The sequence below is a fragment of the Protopterus annectens genome, chromosome 10.part0 (assembly GCF_019279795.1).
Source record: "Protopterus annectens isolate FY-2018-M chromosome 10.part0, PAN1.0, whole genome shotgun sequence".
In the NCBI taxonomy this organism is placed as follows: Eukaryota; Metazoa; Chordata; order Ceratodontiformes; family Protopteridae; genus Protopterus; species Protopterus annectens.
The window spans coordinates 376,190,968-376,211,721 of NC_056744.1; the positions used below are offsets into that span (position 1 = coordinate 376,190,968).

The 20,754-nt window shown below is 39.1% G+C and overlaps 1 protein-coding gene across 1 annotated transcript in view; it reads left to right on the forward strand.

Annotated features, from left to right (window-relative positions):
- The window catches only part of RGL1 (ral guanine nucleotide dissociation stimulator like 1), a gene marked incomplete in the record, with an annotated part of 287,380 nt that overhangs the window by 251,651 nt on the left and 14,975 nt on the right, over nt 1–20,754 (forward strand). Inside the window, 2 exon segments of the mRNA XM_044085296.1 lie at nt 14,998–15,184; nt 16,169–16,429. Coding sequence (XP_043941231.1) covers nt 14,998–15,184; nt 16,169–16,429 — 448 coding nt within the window.

Below are 20,754 nucleotides of genomic sequence, written 5' to 3' on the forward strand. Positions count from 1 at the left end.
AGACATGGCAACTGGGGAAGTTATAAATTAAACTGAAAAATTTATTTTTCAAGGAATATTGCAACTTAGAAAGTAATGTTAAACTGAAAGTAATCTCTCTGAGAAGGGAATATGGAGGCTAAAGGATTAGCACTTCCTGACCATCTTTTAGGCATTTGTCATTTAAAATCTGATGCGAAGTTCAAACACCTGCTGACCACGCTGACCAGTTGCATTGCTGCTGTTAGTTGTATGTTGAAGTCAGAGTGGTCTTTTGAGTTACATAAGGTTATTTTTAGTGAGGGAGTGTCACTTACAAAGGATGGCAGGGAACTGACCATACAAAGACTTTCATTTTAATTAATGGTTTGGTCTAGTATGGTGTTTTATTATATTTAACATTTGTTTATCAGGAAAGTCTTACTGGGACAGAACTCATTTTCAGCGAAGACCCAGTGAAGCATTCCTGATGTATATCTTTGAAATGTGGGAGGAAAACAGAGCACCCAGAGCAAACCCATGTGAGTGCAGGAGGATATGCAGACTACGCACAGAAGGTACCCCAGCCAAGAATCAAACTGGAGAACCTCTTGCTGTGAGGTGACAATGCTAACTGCTGCACCACTGTGCTGTTGCATTGTTTCTGAAGGTTGTGTTTTCACAGGGTATTACATTTGGAGATTATGAGTTGTATTTGCAAGAGTTGCATATTGCTTTCACATTGCTTGATTTTAATCTGTTGATAATGCTTTGCTGGTATTTGTTGCAGCTTATTGATGATCTTTGTGTTTCACTGTTGCGGTCATCGCCTGTGGGTTATCCCTGCTGTGGTAGCCCTCAGCCGAACCGAATACCAGAGTTAATGTTTTTCTGCATCAGCTACTGTCACCTGGAGACTGACGTCAGGTCATCAGTGCTTTAATGTAAGACAGCTGATGCCATTATATCAGTCTTTCTTGCCATGGAGCCCATAACAGAAGTAGTTCGCAAGTGTGCCAGTCGGTTGCTACCAGAGTTCGGATCACAGCTGAAAATGTCTAAAACTAAGTACCCCATTGGGGATCTCTTTTTCTTGCACTAACCGATGTCCAAAAAACTTACAATTGTCTCACTTGTGGAAAGTAAATATCACACCGAGACTTCCATTCATACCGCATCACTTGTTTAGGCCCAGACCACGACGTCCCCCATTGTCGGTTCTGTGCCCTCTTTAACACGAGAACCATTCATCATAGAGCTCTTATTGTAGCCAGTTTTCTTCTTCCATCTTCATATTCTGAAATGGCATCCATCAGCCAACAATCTATAGACATTATGAAAAAATGTAAAGATAAAGATAGAGACAGACCACACAAGGCTAAGCCTTCCAACGACTCTACCATTAAGCAGGTCATCAGTTCTCCGGAATTCAATAAGACGCCTTTGCAGACCCTGATACCTGATCCAATAACTTTGCAGTCCTCTACTGAGACCCTTTCGGAGTCTGATATGCTGCAGAAATCTTCTTCATCTTCTGAGCCTTTGGTTGTCCCTGCCTTAGTCGGGTCTGGAGCCATGATGCAGGCACTGGCTTCTGAGGAGGCTTTTCGCCCTATGAAATCTAGACAAAAAACAACTTCTCTTCTGACTACCATTTCTCTCAGACCGATGGATATTCTTAGGCCTAGAAGCAAGGCCACTCCTAGGAAATCTACCTCTAGCCACCATCTTAATCCTGCCCCACCACACCAAGCTCAAATGCTTAAATGGCGGAGGATCTTATCTCCCTTATCAGGGGTAGTCAGGCCACAACTTCTAAAAGGAAAATAGCCCTTTCTCCTGAAATACTGACAGAACAGGATTCTGAGGAGTCTAATTATTCAGATTGTGAAGAGGAACAACAATCTATGACTGCTTATGAGGCTTCAGATGCAGAGGAATCCTTTCCTTGTTCCTCCCCACCAGAAGATCTTTCTTTTGGGGAAACCCTTCACATCCTCAGGAGGTAAGCCTCTCAGGGACAAACCACCTAGGCTCCTATCCTAGGGACAGCAGAGGACCAAACATTAGACCACTTCTGCTCCAAAGACAGGGAGTTCTAAGCCATCCAGCTATGGCAAAAACTCTCAGTGACTCCCTGTCCCCCCTCTGCCCTCTTTTCACTCACCAAAAACTAGGAGGAAGGCTCTCCCTCTGCAAAAAAAAATTGGCTTTCTGTAACAAAGGACCAATGGGTATTAAAGATCATTTTTCAGGGATACAAATTCTCCATCAACAAACTCCCACTTCTAAGAGGGTACCCATACTTATCTCAAGTCAGCAGGCAGAGGCATTGAAATAAGTCCAAACTCTCATATCCCAAGGGGCAGTAGAACCTGTCCCCTCAGATCAAACAGGCAAAGGCTTTTATTCCAGACTATTCCTTGCTCCCAGAAAAGAGGGTACTTGCCACCCCATCCTGGATCTATCCATTCTGAACATCTTCCTGGTGGTCCCCAAATTCAGAATGCTAACTTTGCAGCAGCTGCTGCCTATGCTGACGAAAAATGCCTGGTTAGTCACCCTAGATCTAAAAGATACCTACCTCCACATCCCTATAAGGGAATCCTGCAGGAAATTCCTTCAGAGCAGGCTCACTACACTTTCAATTCTCTGTGCTACCCTTTGGCTTATCTACTGCTCCCAGGGTATTCACCAAATGGTTAACCCCAGCCATAACCTTTTGCAGACAGAAAATTATACAAATTTACTCTGGTGGACAGAGGCTTGTGCCCAGAACAAGGGTCTTCTCTTCACCCTCCTCTCAACTAGGCAGACCATTGCCACCAATGCCTCAGACATAGCTTGGGGCACTCACTTAGAAGGCAGATCACCCAAGGTCTTTGGGATGCCCAGTACCTTCCCTTACACATTGGCCAGAAGGAAGTGATGGCAGTACAAAAGACTCTGACATCCTTCAAACCCCATCTCAAGCCAGGGGCTTTCTTTATTAAAACAGGCAACACCACAGTAATATGGTACATCAACAAAAAGAGAGGGACCCAATCTTACCCTCTGAGCAGGCTAGCCATGAACCTCTGGCTGACAGCCTCTTCCATGGCACTACACCTGAAAGCCCAATACCTACCAGGGTCAACAACACCCTGGCAGACCACTTAAGCAGAAACCTACTGGACCCTCCACGAATGCCAGCTCCACAGAAAAGTCTTCTTACAAATCACTCAGGCGTGAGGGACTCCAGAGGTGGATCTATTTGCTTCACATCTCAACCATCAGCTGAAAAAATTCTGTACCAGGGAGTATCACCACCTAGCATGGAAAGTGGAAGCCCTGACCTTCCCCTGGAACACCCTCTTTGTGTATGCATCCCCTCTTCTGGCTCTTACCCCCAAGGTACTGATCAAAATAAGGAAGGAGAGACCAAAGGCAATTCTCATTGCTCCAGATTGGCCCAGACAGCATTGGTACCCCTTACTGCACAGCCTGACCTTACAGCCTCCCAGGCAGCTTCCCCTGATCTCAGACCTCTTAACTCAGGTGGGGGGGGGTGATGCTGCACCCAGACTTTCAGACTCTCAAACTATCGGCATGGCTAATACTCTAAAGGCAAACAAGGGGGCTCTGTTAAGCAAACGGGTCCTAGACATTATCACAGAGGCCAGAAGGCCCAGCACCAGAAAATCTTACTCAGGAAAATGGAAAAGATTCTGCTCCTGGATCCAGTCCAGAGGGGGCAATACCTCACAACCTTCCATCCCTCTTATCCTGGACTACCTGGTGGAGCTACTTAATAGTGGCCTCTCCTTCTCCTCTATTAAAATCCACACCTCAGCCATTTCAACTCATTTTGATACAGAACAGCCTTTTTTCTCCCATACTTTGATTAAACAATTTATCATAGGGGCTTCTAATATCAGACCTCCCAGAAGGCCACCCACTCCAGCCTGGGACCTGAATTATGTTTTGGAAAAACTAACTTTACCTCCCTTCGAACCTGCTTCTTCAGCAGAACTAAGATACCTCTCCACTACTTTTCTCCTAGCTGTCACCTCAGCCAGAAGGGTTTCAGAACTTCAGGCACTGATGGCCCTTCCTCATCTTCCATGCAGACAGGGCCTCCCTGGGGACTAATCCCTCCTTTATGCCTAAGGTGGTATCTAATGTAACTCTCAAACAGGCCATGCTTCTACCCACCTTCTTTCCTAACCTTCAAACAAGGGGGAAAGAATTCTGCACTCACTAAATGTGCACAGACAGCTCAGATGCTATATGGACCGTATTAAACCCTTCAGGAAAACAGACCAACTACTTGTCAGCTTTGCCCCAGGGCCAGAGTGGAAGCCCATTTCCGAACAAACCATTTCCAAATGGATATCACACTGTATCCATTTCTGGTATAGATTGCATGGGAACCCCCATTGCATGGGAACCCCCACCCTCAAGTCTATTCAAATCCATTCCACTAGGGCAGCCTCCACTTCCACAGCATTCCTGATGTCAGGCAGCAAGCGACAGCAAGCAAGCGACAGCAGCCGACACAGAAAAACATTGACACTGATATTCGGGCCAGACTAGGGCTACCACAGCAGGGATAACCCACAGGTGATGACTGCAACAGTGAATACTCTCAACCATCTACATTTATGGTAAGTGTACACAACTGTACTTTCTGAAATATTCATTGTTTCATTGTATAAAACCCATTTTGTCCTTATCAGGCTTGTGTTTGAGCCAGAGACTATACTATAGTTCATGGGTGTAAGGCTGAAAACTAATCCTGAATGGGACGTAAGGCTGAAAACTATTCCTGAATGGGGGTGCAAGCCCATCTTAGAACCCAGACTGATTTAGTCACTCAAACAGTGGGAGGAAATGGTAGTACCCATTAAAAACCCGTAAAACCTAGAGAGGACATCCAAACTTGATACAGAAGGCCATTCAGTTAGGAATTGATCTGGAAGTCTAAGTGCTGTGAGGCAGTATTGCTAACCATTGCAGCACTACTCACCTTGGTGGTGTCTTTCTTAAGCATTGCAATACTGTTCCATTTTTATGGTGTCTTTGCAAACTGTTGTACACTGTGCCACCTTGGTGTTGTAATTACAAACCATTGTGCACTGTCACTTTTGTGTGGTCATTACTAACCATTGCACACTGTGCCTTGCTGTGTTGTCATTGCTAACCACTTTACCTGTACCACTGTACAGGTAGAGTGGTTAGCAATGGTAACCATTCTACCTGTACCACTGCATCTGTGCTGCATTGGTATTGTCATTAGTACCATTGCATACTTTGACACCTTGCTGTTATTATTCACCTTTGCAACATTATCCCACCTTGGTGTTGTCTTTCCTAACTTTTTCAACACTGTGCCACCTTGGTGCTGTCATTGTTAACCACTGTATATTTTGCAACCTTGGTGTTGTCTTTGGTAACCACTGCACACTGTGCCAACTTGATGTGATTACAGCTTATAGTAAACTGTGCTTCACATTTGCCTTTTGCCCCACAGTTCTTCTATGTGATGCAACTTTAAGTTAATCACATTTATAACTATTATCCTTGCTTGACCATCACATTTGTTACAGGATCACCCTAATTGTATCACAACTTTCCAAGTCCTTACTAAGTTCCTGTTTTGTCAAAGGAACCATGCTCGTGTGATTCTTTTGATGAGTCTTTTTTCACATGCTGCAACTGTTTGTGGTGATTTGTTGTATGTTTGTATGTTTGTGTGTGTGTGTGTGTGTGTGTGTGTGTGTGTGTGTGTGTGTGTGTGTGTGTGTGTGTGTGTGTGTGTGTGTGTGTGTTTTAAGGGGGGCTTTGGTTTCTGATCAGTTTATTTCTGTAAGGAGGCCACAGAGTGATGGTGGAGAAGGGAGGAGGGGATGATTTCGTTTAGTACCAGTTTGTCTAGCTTTACTGCGGTGGTGGTGCTGCGGTAGCATTGTCGCCTCACAGTAAGACTTTGTCCCGTTTAATTCTCAGCTAGAGCGTCTTCTGTGTGGAGACATGCGTGAATGGGCGTACCTTCGTTGAGGGTTGTGTGTAAGGGCCGGCAACTCGGCATGTAAAAAGCTACTGCCAATCATTAGCGGACCGGAGTTCCACTGTGGCGACCCCTAACCGGGAAAAGCCGAAAGACACAACAATAACCAGTTTGTCTAGCTTTGAAGTTATGTAGCAAGAGTGTGGGCAGTGCAGGAGGAGTTTTTTTGATTTGTTTTTAATTTTCTGTTTTTTGTATTTTGTGTGGGTTGATTTGGTGACTTTGGGAATGGAATTGATACTTAAATCCGTATAGCATCCTCAGCCGTCAGAGTCAGGCATTTCTTGTTGCATCCCTGTTCTCTTTCAGTATTTCTCAGTCCCTTTTATTTACCCATACCAAAGTGCATATCATGGATGTCAGTGTCCGTGGTCTTCCTCTTAGTGGTGTCCATCCCTGTGTGTAACATAGTTTGTAGTTCTCGTTTATGAGATGCTGAATGCGTTTTACAAATGTCATGCTCCCCAGCCAGGCTCTGAAACCTACGTATGATAGTTTTGGGAGCCACTGTGCACCCCCTCACTCCACTGTCTCGTTCCCCCATGACATATTGTGACCTTAGATATAAAGTCACAAGGTAAGCAGTTGTAATTTAATGTTTTTTTTATGGACGTAGACTGTAGTTAGCTCACCCTCAGTTTTGTTCCTATATATTTCTCTATGTTCTGACACTTGTTTCCAGTCCTTAACACCAGTTCAGCAAAAGGATGCTAAAGACAATGAGCAAGGTGCTCAGAATTGCTGAATTTACAGGCTACTGCAGAAGGGAAATGTTACAAACTGAAACAAAGTAATGCACCCTGGCAGTAAATAGTCTTTGTAGCCTCTATGGAAAAAAAATATAAGTCATCTCCCATCAAGCAGCAGTATTTATGTATATGATTTTCACATCCCTCTTAGTGACATCTCTGAACTCTTTTGTGATAGAAGTATTTTTCCATAGTAAGAACATCATGTGCTCAGCGACTTTTGCATGTCTCCAGCGTTTCCTGCATAATTTATTTGGCATTTTGGTTACTTGTTCACCTTTTTGTCATTTTAACAATGCCATGGTGCCACATGCAAACCTTTAGCACACTTAAATAGAAACATTGTGTCCCTTTGTATTGTTGTAAGGCATACAAACAAAAACATTGTGTCGCTTCATATTGTCATAAGGCACACCTTTCCTCACATTGATTAAAATAAATGCATTCAGGCATCTGATTATTTCTTTTGGTGTATTTCAGTTAATAAGACTTTTCAAATTTAGATGTTAAAAATGGGCAGTTACAAATGGTAACAGCTGCAGCTCTTGAAGCCTGAAATCACAAATGAATTTGTCATTCATAGCAACCATAAATGCTGTCAAAATGTTGTGGTGATTCAGGTCTGAGTAGCATTTAAGTGAACTAATCAGGAAACTACTAGGCATTGAGTCTCCAAGGGGCCTCTGTGTCTTTCTGGTATCCATGCTTATATTTAAATTTAAGCATCAAGCAAACATGGGCACAAGTCTTCGTTTAGTATCGTGTGTGTGTGTGTGTGTGTGTCTGTGTGTGTGTCTGTGTGTGTGTCTGTGTGTGTGTGTGTGTGTCTGTGTGTGTGTCTGTGTGTGTGTCTGTGTGTATATTTACAAATATATATATATATATATATATATATATATATATATATATATATATATATATATATATATATATATATATATACACACACACATAAAATATCTGTGTGTGTGTGTGTGTGTGTGTGTGTGTGTGAGAGTATATATATATATATATATATACACACACACACACATAAAAATATCTGTGTGTGTGTGTGTGTGTGTGTATATATATATATATATATATACACACACATAAAATATCTGTGTGTGTCACACATATAAAATATCTGTATATATACACACACACACACACACACACACACACACACACACACATGTAAAATATCCGTATATGTGTGTGTGTATATATATATATATATATATATATATATAGGTCTACTTGTCTACTTCATTTGATCAAAAGACCATTTGACCTAAACCCATTTGATCGAAATTTCATTTGATCAAAAACCAGTATTCAAGGCAAATAGCAGGGATTTGTCCCCCTCCCAAATGTCGTGTGACCCTGGATTTGGTATATATAGTTAGGGGGGTGTGGGGGGCAAAGCACCCCACCTATTTTCATTTAAAATCTGTACTTTTTGTTTTATTGTCTTCTTTTAAAGGAAACTAGGTGGGGGGGCTGTGCCCCCCCACCCCCCTAACTATATATGCCAACTCTGGGGTCGCACGACATTGGGGAGGGGGACAAATCACAGTTTTATGCCTTGAATACTGGTTTTCCATCAAAAGAAATTTCAGTCAAATGGGTTTAGGTCAAACGGTCTTTCGATCAAATGAAGTAGATCCATATACATACATACATATATATATATATATGTGTGTGTGTGTATATATATATATATATATATATATATATATATATATATATATATATATATATACACACACACATATACATATATAGATATGTATATAGATATAAACATATATGGATATGTGTGTGAGTGTTTGTATAGATATAAACATATATAGATATGTGGGTGCGTGTTTGTGTGTATATATAGATATAAACACATAGATGCATGTTTGCATGTTTGTGTGTATGTAGGGATATAAACACATAGATATGTGGTTACTCGTTTGTGTGTATGTATATACACACACACACACACATATACATGTAAAATATCCGTATATGTGTGTGTGTATATATATATATATATATATATATATATATATATATATATATATATAGGTCTACTTGTCTACTTCATTTGATCAAAAGACCATTTGACCTAAACCCATTTGATCGAAATTTCATTTGATCAAAACCAGTATTCAAGGCAAATATGTCCCTCCCAAATGTCGTGTGACCCTGGATTTGGTATATATAGTTAAAGCACCTCATTTAAAATCTGTACTTTTGTTTTATTGTCTTCTTTTAAAGGAAACTAGGTGGGGCTGTGGACAAATCCTTGAATACTGGTTTTCCATCAAAAGAAATTTCAGTCAAATGGGTTTATCTTCGATCAAATGAAGTAGATCATACATACATATATATATATATATGTGTGTGTGTGTATATATATATATATATATATATATACACACACATATACATATATAGATATGTATATAGATATAAACATATATGGATATGTGTGTGAGTGTTTGTATAGATATAAACATATATAGATATGTGGGTGCGTGTTTGTGTGTATATATAGATATAAACACATAGATGCATGTTTGCATGTTTGTGTGTATGTAGGGATATAAACACATAGATATGTGGTTACTCGTTTGTGTGTATGTATAGATATAAACATATATAGTTAAGTGGATGCGTGTTTGTGTGTATGTATAGATATAAACAAATGCATACATGGGTGTGTGTTTGTGTGTATGTATAGATATAAACATGTATACATACATGGGTGCATTTGTGTGTATGTATAGATATAAACATATATAGATATGTGGGTGTGTGTTTGTTCATAGGTTGGTACTAGGCTATCGGCCCTGGGTCCTGTACAAGCCCAGTCAAAAAGGTACCCTGGCTTTTGCCACCCAAGAAAATAATTTTCCTGTGCCACTGTCGAGCAGAGCCACAGAAGTTATCCCCAGGGTGAATTTCCTATTTCCCATCCAATCATCAAGATTTTTCTTGAAGAGTGCTAATGAGGAGCTTTGTTTGATATAGATAGGTAGTTTTTTCCAGAGTATGGGAAGTCTCTGGGACAGGAATCTATCCCTCCGGCATGTTCTGTTTATTGTGGTGACAAGGTTTAGGTCCCTAGAATGTGTAGCTCGGAGGGATTGGGATTTCTTTAAGTTGAGCATGTCCAACAGCTCTGGATTTGATATAGCTTTGTATGTTAGGCAGAGATCACCTTTGTGTAGGCGATATGCGACAGAAAAAAGCTGGAGTTTTTTGAGATTGTCTGTGTAGGAGATTGTCTGTGTAGGACATCTGTTTGAGGCCGGTAATCCTCTTTGTGAGGTATTTCTGCGGCCTTTCCAGTTGTTGTAGATGTCTTGTGAGGTACATACCAAAAGGGGCGTTGTACTCTATAATGGGTCTAATGAGTGATGAGCAGAGGGGAACAATGACCTCTTCCTCTTTTTTTCTGGATGAAAAACCTTTTGTGATGAGGTGTGCCACATAGAAGGATTTCCTGACTACTGTGGCGATGTGATTATCAAAGGAAAGACTACTGTCCACCTGTGTCCCAAGGTCTCTTATCACACTTTCGGTGTTAACTATACTACCGCCTATGTTGTAGTTCATGGGTACAGAGTTTTTTATGTATAATATATGTATACATACATATATATGTGTGTATGTATAGATACGAGTCTGCGTGTTTGTGTGTATGTATAGATATAAGCATATATAGAAACGTGAGTGCATGTTTGTGTGTATGTATACATATAAACATATATAAACATGGGTGCATGTTTGTGTATATGTATGAATGTATAGATGTAAACATATATAGATATGTGGGTACGTGTTTGTGTGCATGTATAGATATAAACATATATAGATACGTGGGTGCGCGTTTGTGTGTGTATATATATATATATATATATATATATATATATATATATATATATATATATATATATATAAACATAAAGAGATATGTGGGTGCGTGTTTGTGTGTATGTACAGATATAAACATATAGAGATACGTGGGTGCTTGTTTGTGTGTATGTACAGATATAAACACATAGAGATATGTGGGTGCTTGTTTGTGTGTATATGTAGATGTAAACATATATAGATATGTGGGTGCATTTGTGTTTATGTATAGATACAAACATATATAAATATGTGGGTGCATGTTTGTATGTATGCATGGATATAGACATATAGATATGTGGATGCATGTCTGTGTGTATGTATGAATGTATAGATGTAAACATATATAGATATGTGGGTGCATGTTTGTGTGTGTGTGTATATATATATATATATATATATATATATATATATATATATATATATATAAACATAAAGATACGTGGGGGTGTGTTTCTGTATGTATAGATATAAACATATAGAGATACGTGGGTGCATGTTTGTGTGTATGTAGAAATATAAACACATAGATATGTGAGTGCGTGTTTGTGTGTATATATAGATGTAAACATATATACATATGTGGGTGCGTTTGTGTGTATGTATAGACATAAACATATATAAATACTTGGGTGCGTTTGTGTGTATGGATGGATATAAACCTATATAGATATGTGGGTGTGTGTTTGTGTGTATATATAGATAGAAACGTATATAAATATGTGGGTGTATGTTTATGTGTATTTATGAATGTATAGATGTAAACATATATAGATATGTGGGTGCGTGTTTCTGTGTATGTATAGATATAAACATATATAGATATGTGGGTGAGTGTTTGTGTGTATGTATGAATGTGTAGATGTAAACATGTATAGGTACACGGGTGTTTGTGTGTATGTATAGATATAAACATATATAGATATGTGGGTGCGTGTTTGTATGTATAGATATAAACAGATAGAGATATGTGGGTGCGTGTTTGTGCATATGTACAGATATAAACCCACAGATGTGGTGCGTGTTTGTGTGTATATATAGATTTAAACATATATAGATATGTGGGTACGTTTGCGTGTATGTATAGATATAAACATATGTAAATACGTGGGTGCGTGTTTGTGTGTATGTATGGATATAAACATATATAGATATGTAGGTGTGTTTGTGTGTATGTATGGATATAAACATGTAAATACTTGGGCGCATGTTTGTGTGCATTTATGGATATAAACATTTATAGATACGTGGGTGTGTGTTAGTGTGTATGTATGGATATAAACATATATAAATACGTGGGTACATGTTTGTGTGTATGTATAGATATAAACATATAGATAACTGGGTGTGTGTTTGTGTGTAAGTATAGATGTAAACATATAGATACGTGGATGTGTGTTCGTGTGTATGTATGGATATATACATATATAAATACGTGGGTGCATGTTTGTTTGTATGTATAGATATAAACATATAGATACATGGGTGCGTGTTTGTGTGTGTATATATAGATATAAACATATAGAGATATGTGGGTGCATGTTTGTGTGTATGTATAGATATAAACATGTAGATACATGGGGGCGTGTTTGTGTGTATGTATGGATATAAACATATAGATACATGCGTGCATGTTTGTATGTATATAAATTGCAGTATTAAGCCTGTATATATGATTTTCTGTGTAGAATGTCGAGAAGTTTTCATAAACCCCAATGAGTTAAATATGAGTGCCCAGTAAATACCAGTTAAGTCTTGTGGAAGGAACTGAGTTGCCATTCATTTGGTTTACAGCCGACAGATGAAGCGAAGTACATTTTTCCAGTTGATATAATAAATCCCCTTTTGTTTTACAATGCTATGAAGCAGTGTTATGGGGGGGGGGGGGTATTTGGAGGAAAAGCACAGTTCTCTGTCCGGGGGAGTGTTGTAGTATTTTTGTTGTACTTCAGCGCACAACATTTTGAGTATGAAGTTTAAAACATACACTGTGAAGCAGCAGGAAACACGTCAGCCAAACTCTTCAGTCCAAGCTGTTTTTATTCTTCCAACATACAAAGACACAGATTGAGCGCTTTCATCCCCTAAACTGGGGACTTCATCAGAATCTAACTGCACTCCATAGTACAGCCTTTAAATACTGTTAAAAATGAGTGATGTCATCACCCTTCTCAATCCTTTAAAGATACAACTACCTTAATGCTCAAATGAAATGCACTACAAACACCTTTTAACACAAGAACATTTTAACAAACATCATTTATAAAAAAGAACTTTTCAAATTCCAAGACATTCATCAAATGTAAACTTAAAAATTGTTTAAGGTAAAAAATCAACCACATTTTATCCATTGACTTGCTTTAAAAGTAATATACATACTGAGTATTTGAACCCCCCCACACACACGCACACACACCCACACACAGGCTAAGATACACAGTACTTATGAAGTGGCCTTTCTCACTAATATTGGTTTTAAGAATACCATTTCATTAAGACCTGGTGCATGAGTCGCAGCTAGTTTTATTTGCCACTTAATTTCCCATGCACTAATATTAGTGAGAAGAGCTACCTCATAAGTACTATGTATCTTAGTCTGTGTGTGTGTGTGTGTGTGTGTGTGTGTGTGTGTGTGTGTGTGTGTGTGTGTATGGGTTCAACTACACAATATATATATATATATATATATATATATATGTTTTAAAGCAAGTCAGTGGATAAAATGTGGTTAATTTTTTATCTTTAACGATTTTTAAGTCTACTTTGATGAATGTCTTGGAATATGAAAAGTTTGTTATAAATGATGTTTGGTAAAATGTTCTTGTGTTAAAAGGTGTTTGTAGTGCATTTCATTTGAGCATTAAGGTAGTTGTACCTTTAAAGGATTGTGAAGGGTGATGACATCACTCATTTTTAACAGTATTTAAAGGCTGTACTATGGAGTGCAGTTAGATTCTGATGACGACAGCGTGTTACAGATCCTTACTTGGTTATTTTTCAAGACCGTTGAGTGTTTGTGAGATTCTGATGAAGTCCCCAGTTTAGGGGATGAAAGCACTCAATCTGTGTCTTAGTATGTTGGAAGAATAAAAACAGCTTGGACTGAAGAGTTTGGCTAACTGAAAGTGTTTCCTGCTGCTTCACAGTGTATGTTTTGGACTTTTTTTAGTTATATTTTACACTGTGGTTACTTTTGTTTTTTTATTTGAGTATGAAGTTTTAGAGCACTTTCTTCTTCAAGACCTTTATTCATTGAAAGCAGTTCAATTTCTAAGTCCTATACTAAGAGTGATGTATCATATTTGATTCAAGTTTTTATGCAGAGGGTCACTGCCAAGGTAGCTGTGCATCTATGTGTAAGTTTTTTTTTTCTTTCTAAACATCAGGGCTATAATCTGACCAAATAGTGCACTGCTGTCCGACTGTGTCATTTACTTTTGAAATAGCCACAGCCCCTATTTCACTTGACATCCTCAGATTCAGAATTTCGCCAAAGATCTGCATTCATTGTGTAAATTGTTTTTTTGTGCAAGCTAGATGAATTTCTGAACATGGCACACCTTCCATACTTTGGAACATGGCACACCTTCCATACTTCTGAACATGGCACATCTTGCATACTTCTGAACATGGCACACCTTCCATACTTCTGAACATGGCACACCTTCCATACTTCTGAACATGGCACACCTTCCATACTTCTGAACATGGCACACCTTCCATACTTCTGAACATGGCACACCTTGCATACTTTGGAACATGGCACACATTCCATACTTTGGAACATGGCACACCTTGCATACTTCTGAACATGGCACACCTTCCATACTTTGGAACATGGCATACCTTGCATACTTCTGAACATGGCATACCTTGCATACTTCTGAACATGGCACAGCTTGGCACATCTTGCATAATTTTGAACATGGCACACCTTGTAGATCGTCACCATCTTGTGGTAGAACTCCTGAGTATGGGAAGTACACAAATGTCTCCATAGTCTTCAGCCTGGTGAGCCCACTTTGTTTTGGTATTGGTACAACCCTAGCCATTCTTCCCAAACACAGGCAGTGAAGCAGCTTGTGTTGAACGGTAAAAAAATGAAGATATCATGACTTATAAGGCTACTTTCTACAGTTTGGGGTACATGTCACCTGGTTGTCAGGTTTTTCTTGGCAGGCTTGAATGATGTTTGAGTTTAAGCTTCAGACATTTGTAAAGTACTTGAATTGTAAGAGTGGTGCTTCCAGAGAAAGACAGATGACTTTAGTATTGTGTTTCCCAGTGGACTTGTTTCTGGAGATACATGATATGTTTCATACAGCATTCATTTTCTTTATCTGTCAGGCTATTCTTGGGATCTGATGTTATTGTGAATAGCACTCCAACCAAAGAACAGCCCAAGTCTCCTCCAGCTGGGAGCTCAGGAGAAAGTATGGACTCTGTGAGTGTTTCCTCTTCTGACTCCAACCACTCAGAACTGGAAGAAACCGCTACCTCTCCTTTAGATACAACCGATGGATCTCAAAAAAAGGTAACTGGCTTAGCTCACCACTTGCGATTTTTTGCCTGCAGATATTCACATGGAATGATTAGTTATGGGTGTCTATTGTTAAAATAGTATGCCATACAAAAGGATGTCTTGTAAAAGTGGATGAAGTATCTCTTCTAGAATTGGATGAAAATCCTTCTGCACAGAGGGTGTTCTGAGGTTTGCTTCACGCCTTACAAAAAAAAAAAGATATGCGCACATCCATTCAGTCAGTGTTTTCTAAATAGGTTTTCTTAATGCATTTGACGATTAGTCAGCCGTGTCGTTTTAGAATGACATTTTATACAGAGCTGTAAAACATAACTTGAATGAAAGTATATTTTCAATGTGAAGCTAAACAAATTCCTTGCTTATAACTTGTGATGTTACTGATGTAAAGTCTGCATAGTTTTCTAGCATTCATTTATCCCATCACAAAGTGTTACCTTTGCCCAGTTATTCCTGTTGTATAAATGGAGTCATGTTACAGAAGAGGACTTCACACCTTTTAAGGGAATTGTACATCTGCAGTACTAAAACATGTTAACAAGCATATAGAAGTACCTGTTTTATTGTAATGATTATACAGTGTTGCCTAAAAGCGACACCCTGTGGCTCTGAAGCTACCAAAGGCTGTCTAGAAAATTTGCATGACTGGCATCAGACTAGAACATTTAAATCTTATTAATTTCCATGTTAGAAAGCTTGTATGTTATTTCACAACATTTTTCTTCTGTCATTCTCTGAGTCTGGGATGATCAAATGCCTTAAAAGTACCAGTTGTTTGGAGACAGCAAACTGCTCTTTCTTTTGTAATTCATAATGGAGTTTCTATAGAGATGGACAATGTGCCTTGCCTAATTTACCCCAGCATGCCATTGCTACCCTTGTTACAATCAGTTATCCTGTCCTAGAGGACTTAACCCTACTGTTAGAATAAGTAAAATTGCATTCTTAGTTTAAATAAATAAACGTTTTTCATTTCAGCTATCTGAGTCTTCCTCCTCTTGTTCATCTATTCATTCCATGGACACATCGTCTTCAGGAGTGTCGTCTGCAGTCAGTACAATCTCTGCATCGCCTTCCTTTTCCCACAATCCAAAGGTCCACAAGCGCTCCATTTCTGTCACTTCCTCCTCATCGACGGTTACTCTGTCACTTCCTGTTTACAACCAGCAGAATGAGGACACCTGTATTATCAGAGTTAGTGTGGAAGACAACAATGGAAACATGTACAAAAGCATTCTGGTGAGTAGAAGTATTTTATTAAAAGAAATAACTTCTGATTTTTGTGTATAATTTAAGGCAGGATTTCACTGGTTTGTATTGTATAATATATTGGTAACAGAAATAAAATATAAGGCTGTGTTCCTGGTCTGTCTGTCTGTCCTTTAATTAGCACCATGTAGTTGCCTTCATTTACCGTTTTTCATACACTACAGTCTACTCCATGAAAGCTTTTGTGGTCTTAAGCCCATGAATTCCCTCTGATTCTGTATTCCAAATATTCATTATTATGTCTGAGAAAGTGAATAGTTACAGATATATTCTTTTTGTTTTATTTCAAGAATGCACTCCATTTCTAATTATTTATTTATTATTTGTTTATTCACACGTGTTCCCAGGAAAGTCCCGACTGGGTCAAGAGTATGCTTTTTCAGCAGAGGTCTAGGGAGAAAAGCTCAAATACATATAAATTATATACCACGACATACAGTAAAGTAAAATGGAGAAAAATAAAATAAAGCAGATTTAGATAAACAGAATACAAATGTAAAGAATCAGTAAAAACAATATAAATTGAATTTTATCGACTCTGGAAGAGTTTTTCATCAAGAACAGAAAGAAGCAGCAAACAGTACAAAAATGCATTGAACTATAATTCACAATGTAGGAGATCGATAAGGAATTGAGGTCAATCTTTACTGATTTTAGTTTGAGAGCAGTTATATAAGAACAGATTGATTAGACTCGGAAAGGAGAGAGAGTAAAAATGTTGATTAAGTAGAGATAGAAGGGTGGAAAGGTTGTCATATACCTTGGTTAATGTGTTCATATAATATTTATGGGTAAGAGAGGAGGTTGGATTTTAGAGATAAATTCAGAGAGAAAATGTAGGCTAAAAATGAGGGAAGTGCATGCAGGAGTATTTCTTCACAGTGCAGGAAATAAGTTCAGAGAGGTAGGTGTAGGGGCAGAGAGGTAGGTGTAGGGGGTCAGAGAGACTAGGACAGGTGGAAGAAGTGAAATTTGGGAGTTATGATATTAAAAGATGAGATTATTAGCTAGAGTATAAATATAAAAAGAAGACAATGGCGTTATTGACAGCATAGGTGATGGTAGGTATAGAAGATGGGGCATAGGACGAAGAATATGAGATTGCATGAATTGTAAGTAGTTATAGCAGTTTGCATTTCTTTAATTCCTCGAAGGGCCCAGGGTGTGACTGAAAAGGGTCTGATGATCAGTCCATTTGCCCAGTTATCAAACTAAACCTAGTAATATTTTCTAATGTCCAAATTTAAATTTATGCTTTCTCCTGTGTTAAGAAGCGTGTATTTATTTGACAAGTCACTGGCTGTAGGAATAAGAAAAAGATGGAAGGATTTTGTCTGTACATTTTTTGGCCTTTGTCTCTCTCTCTCCTGTACGACAATCAAATTGTATTGATATATTTATTCTCTTCTTCACCTGGCTTCCAAAGGCACCAGATGAGGAAAGGGAGACTATGAGCTGAGGTTAGATTAATAGCATAGTTTTAACTGCCATCAGTACCTCTCAGCTGTATCTGGTTTTGCAGACTGCCCTGCATATTAAGCTGGGTGATACAGGATTATCCTCACCTGGGCTTGACTGGTCTAACCTTCCTTGATAAAGGGGGTTACAGCGTAAGGGTGGGTGCTGCTAATGAGTATGGTCATGAGACTCAATTGCCTAGAAATTCCTCTGAATAAATCTCTGAAGGTTACACAAGCATTAATGCCTGACAAGGTGTGTGTTATTGTAGAAACAGAGCATACTCACGGATGTTCTGAGGCCCAGTGGTGCAAAAAGAGGGCCTCTACACCCCTGCAAGTTCATTATTTCTACAGTAATGCATACCCTGTCAGGCATTATTGTGCTTTCAGAATGAACTGTCTCTTAAATTGTTTTATATATTTTTTTATTACTTTATGTTTTTTGATGCATAGTAGTTCTTCCACCTACTGTTTCAAGCTTGCTGTCATATATGTAATTGTCATTGGAGGAAGTATTTTGCATCCAAAATGTAAACTGTGTAGGTATGTAATATTCATATGCGAGTACACACAAACACACACCCAGAAGTACATACAGACAGACCCATGCATAGAAACACACATTCTGAAGTGTAGGCAGATAGCCACACGTGTGTGTGTGTGTGTGTGTGTGTGTGTGTGTGTGTGTGTGTGTGTGTGTGTGTGTGTGTGTGTGTGTGTGTGTGTGTGTGTATATATATATATATATATATATGTATATATGTGTATATATATATATATATATATATATATATATATGTATATGTACGTATGTATATGTATGTATGTATGTATATATATATATATATACAAAGAAACACCCTGAACTCAACATGCACTTCGAGTGAACACATCCTCAGATGTCTTCTTGTGAACAAATGAGCAAAAAAAAAAAAAATGCAAGGCATAACAATTCCTCCCCCTTACTCACTCTAGCTTTTCAGCTTAATGGTGCTCCTTTCATTGAATTATCTGGTAAATTGTTGTGGTTTAAAGATCATGCCAGAGATTTAGAATGTCATAACTGTTACTTTTTAAAAAAAATGGTCTGCTTATTGCAGTCAGTGCTGCCTCTCTCTCATGCATACAAGCACATACACACTTTTGTTTTTTTTTTGTTTTGTTAACTTTATCTTTTAATTTTACAGATACTAAATAGCAAAGTTTGTCTAGCAAGCACTTAAAATGGCAGACGCTTCTTAACTGTCCAAATGTCACAGAAGTTTAATTTCTGATAACATTCAAGGTGGCAAAGTACAGATCACCAGTTCTTTAAATTCACTTAATGCCAGACATTCGAGTTCATACATCTTGTAGTTTAAAACATGTATGTTGATGCAAAATCTATTGTCCTATTACCTTTTTTATTAGCAGATTAAAATATTATTTAAAAATTGTCTCTGATTTAGAGACTTTGCCTAGCTGCAGTGTTTTGGCTTTTTCCCTGGTTCATGAGCAAACAAGTTCAACGATGCCGGAAGCTATATTCCCTCAACTATTGTAGATAGACAGTGCACACACTGCCAGAGCAGGAACTAAAATGCACCAGATGGACGTATCCCCAGCCATGCTGCTGTGCCATGCGACACTTCTAGCGCCTGCATTGCTACCCAGTACCAAACCTCTGAGCATGCCCTCCATTAGGTTACACAAAATAGTGAGACCTTTCTACAACACTTCCCATAATATGGAGTGGTCAGTTTCATGTGCTCACAGCGTCCCTCTCATCCAAGTGTTGTAGCATCTGGTTTCTCTTTCCAAATGAGGATAATCTGAGCTGCAGACAAAGCTTCACTTCTTTGCACTTTGGGGCTGGTCCACATAAGGTAATTTTCACAGTAGGCGGAGAAAAAACAGTGATTATATAGGAATCCCCAAGCTGTCCAGCAAATAAAGTAGAAGTAAGTAATAAGTAGGTCATTTGTTACCTGTTGTTAATGTCAATGTGTTTTTATCCACTCAAAGTTCACAGTTACACCTAGATATACTGGGGAGGGTGAACATGAGTGTCTCAGGCTTCCCCTAGTTTGCTGCAGTATGGACACCTACAGAGCATCCCAGATGGAATGGAACAAGCTTAGCAAAAGACTGCATGTGTCAGTGGCTGATGCTGTGGGAATCACACTTACCCTTCCTGCCACTTCCCCATGGCAGCCTGGACAAGCAAAAGGTCCAGGATTGCTGCAGGTGACACCATAGCTACAGCTGACCTATGTAGATCACTGGTAATAACCTTCTGCCCTACACTTAACTGTCTGCTAATCCAAGGTCCAAAAGTAGCCACCTGGTTTTGAGGCTAAGCTGCACATTTGGATGGAGGGAACCAAGAGAGTGCCATTTTTCTGGATGATTGCAGGCTAAGCTGTACCCTGTGAGAGTAAGAGCTAAGAAGGGTTCTATTTGGCTGACTGCTTGTAAGCTGTGCTGTACCTTTGGATGGGGGGTAATGGGAAGCTCTTTACCTGGCTGATTGAGGAATAATGTGTACCACTGGATGGAGGGGGCCAAAGAGGGGGATGTCCTTCGTGTTTCACTGTTGCAGTCCTAGCATATGGGTTGTCCGGCTCCCGGTAGCCCTCAGTGGGCCCGAATACCAGAGTCCTCGGTATATGAAGTCTGCTGCCGCCGGTTGTAAAACTGATGTCAGAACATCAGGTATTTCCTTAGTCTTTCTGGTCACGGAGCCCGAAGCAGATGCAATTCGCACTAGTGCCAGTCGGTTATTTACCTTCTTTTTGCTTTCCGGCTACCAAGTTGAAGATGCCTTCAGATAACTACCCCGTTGGGGATCCTCTT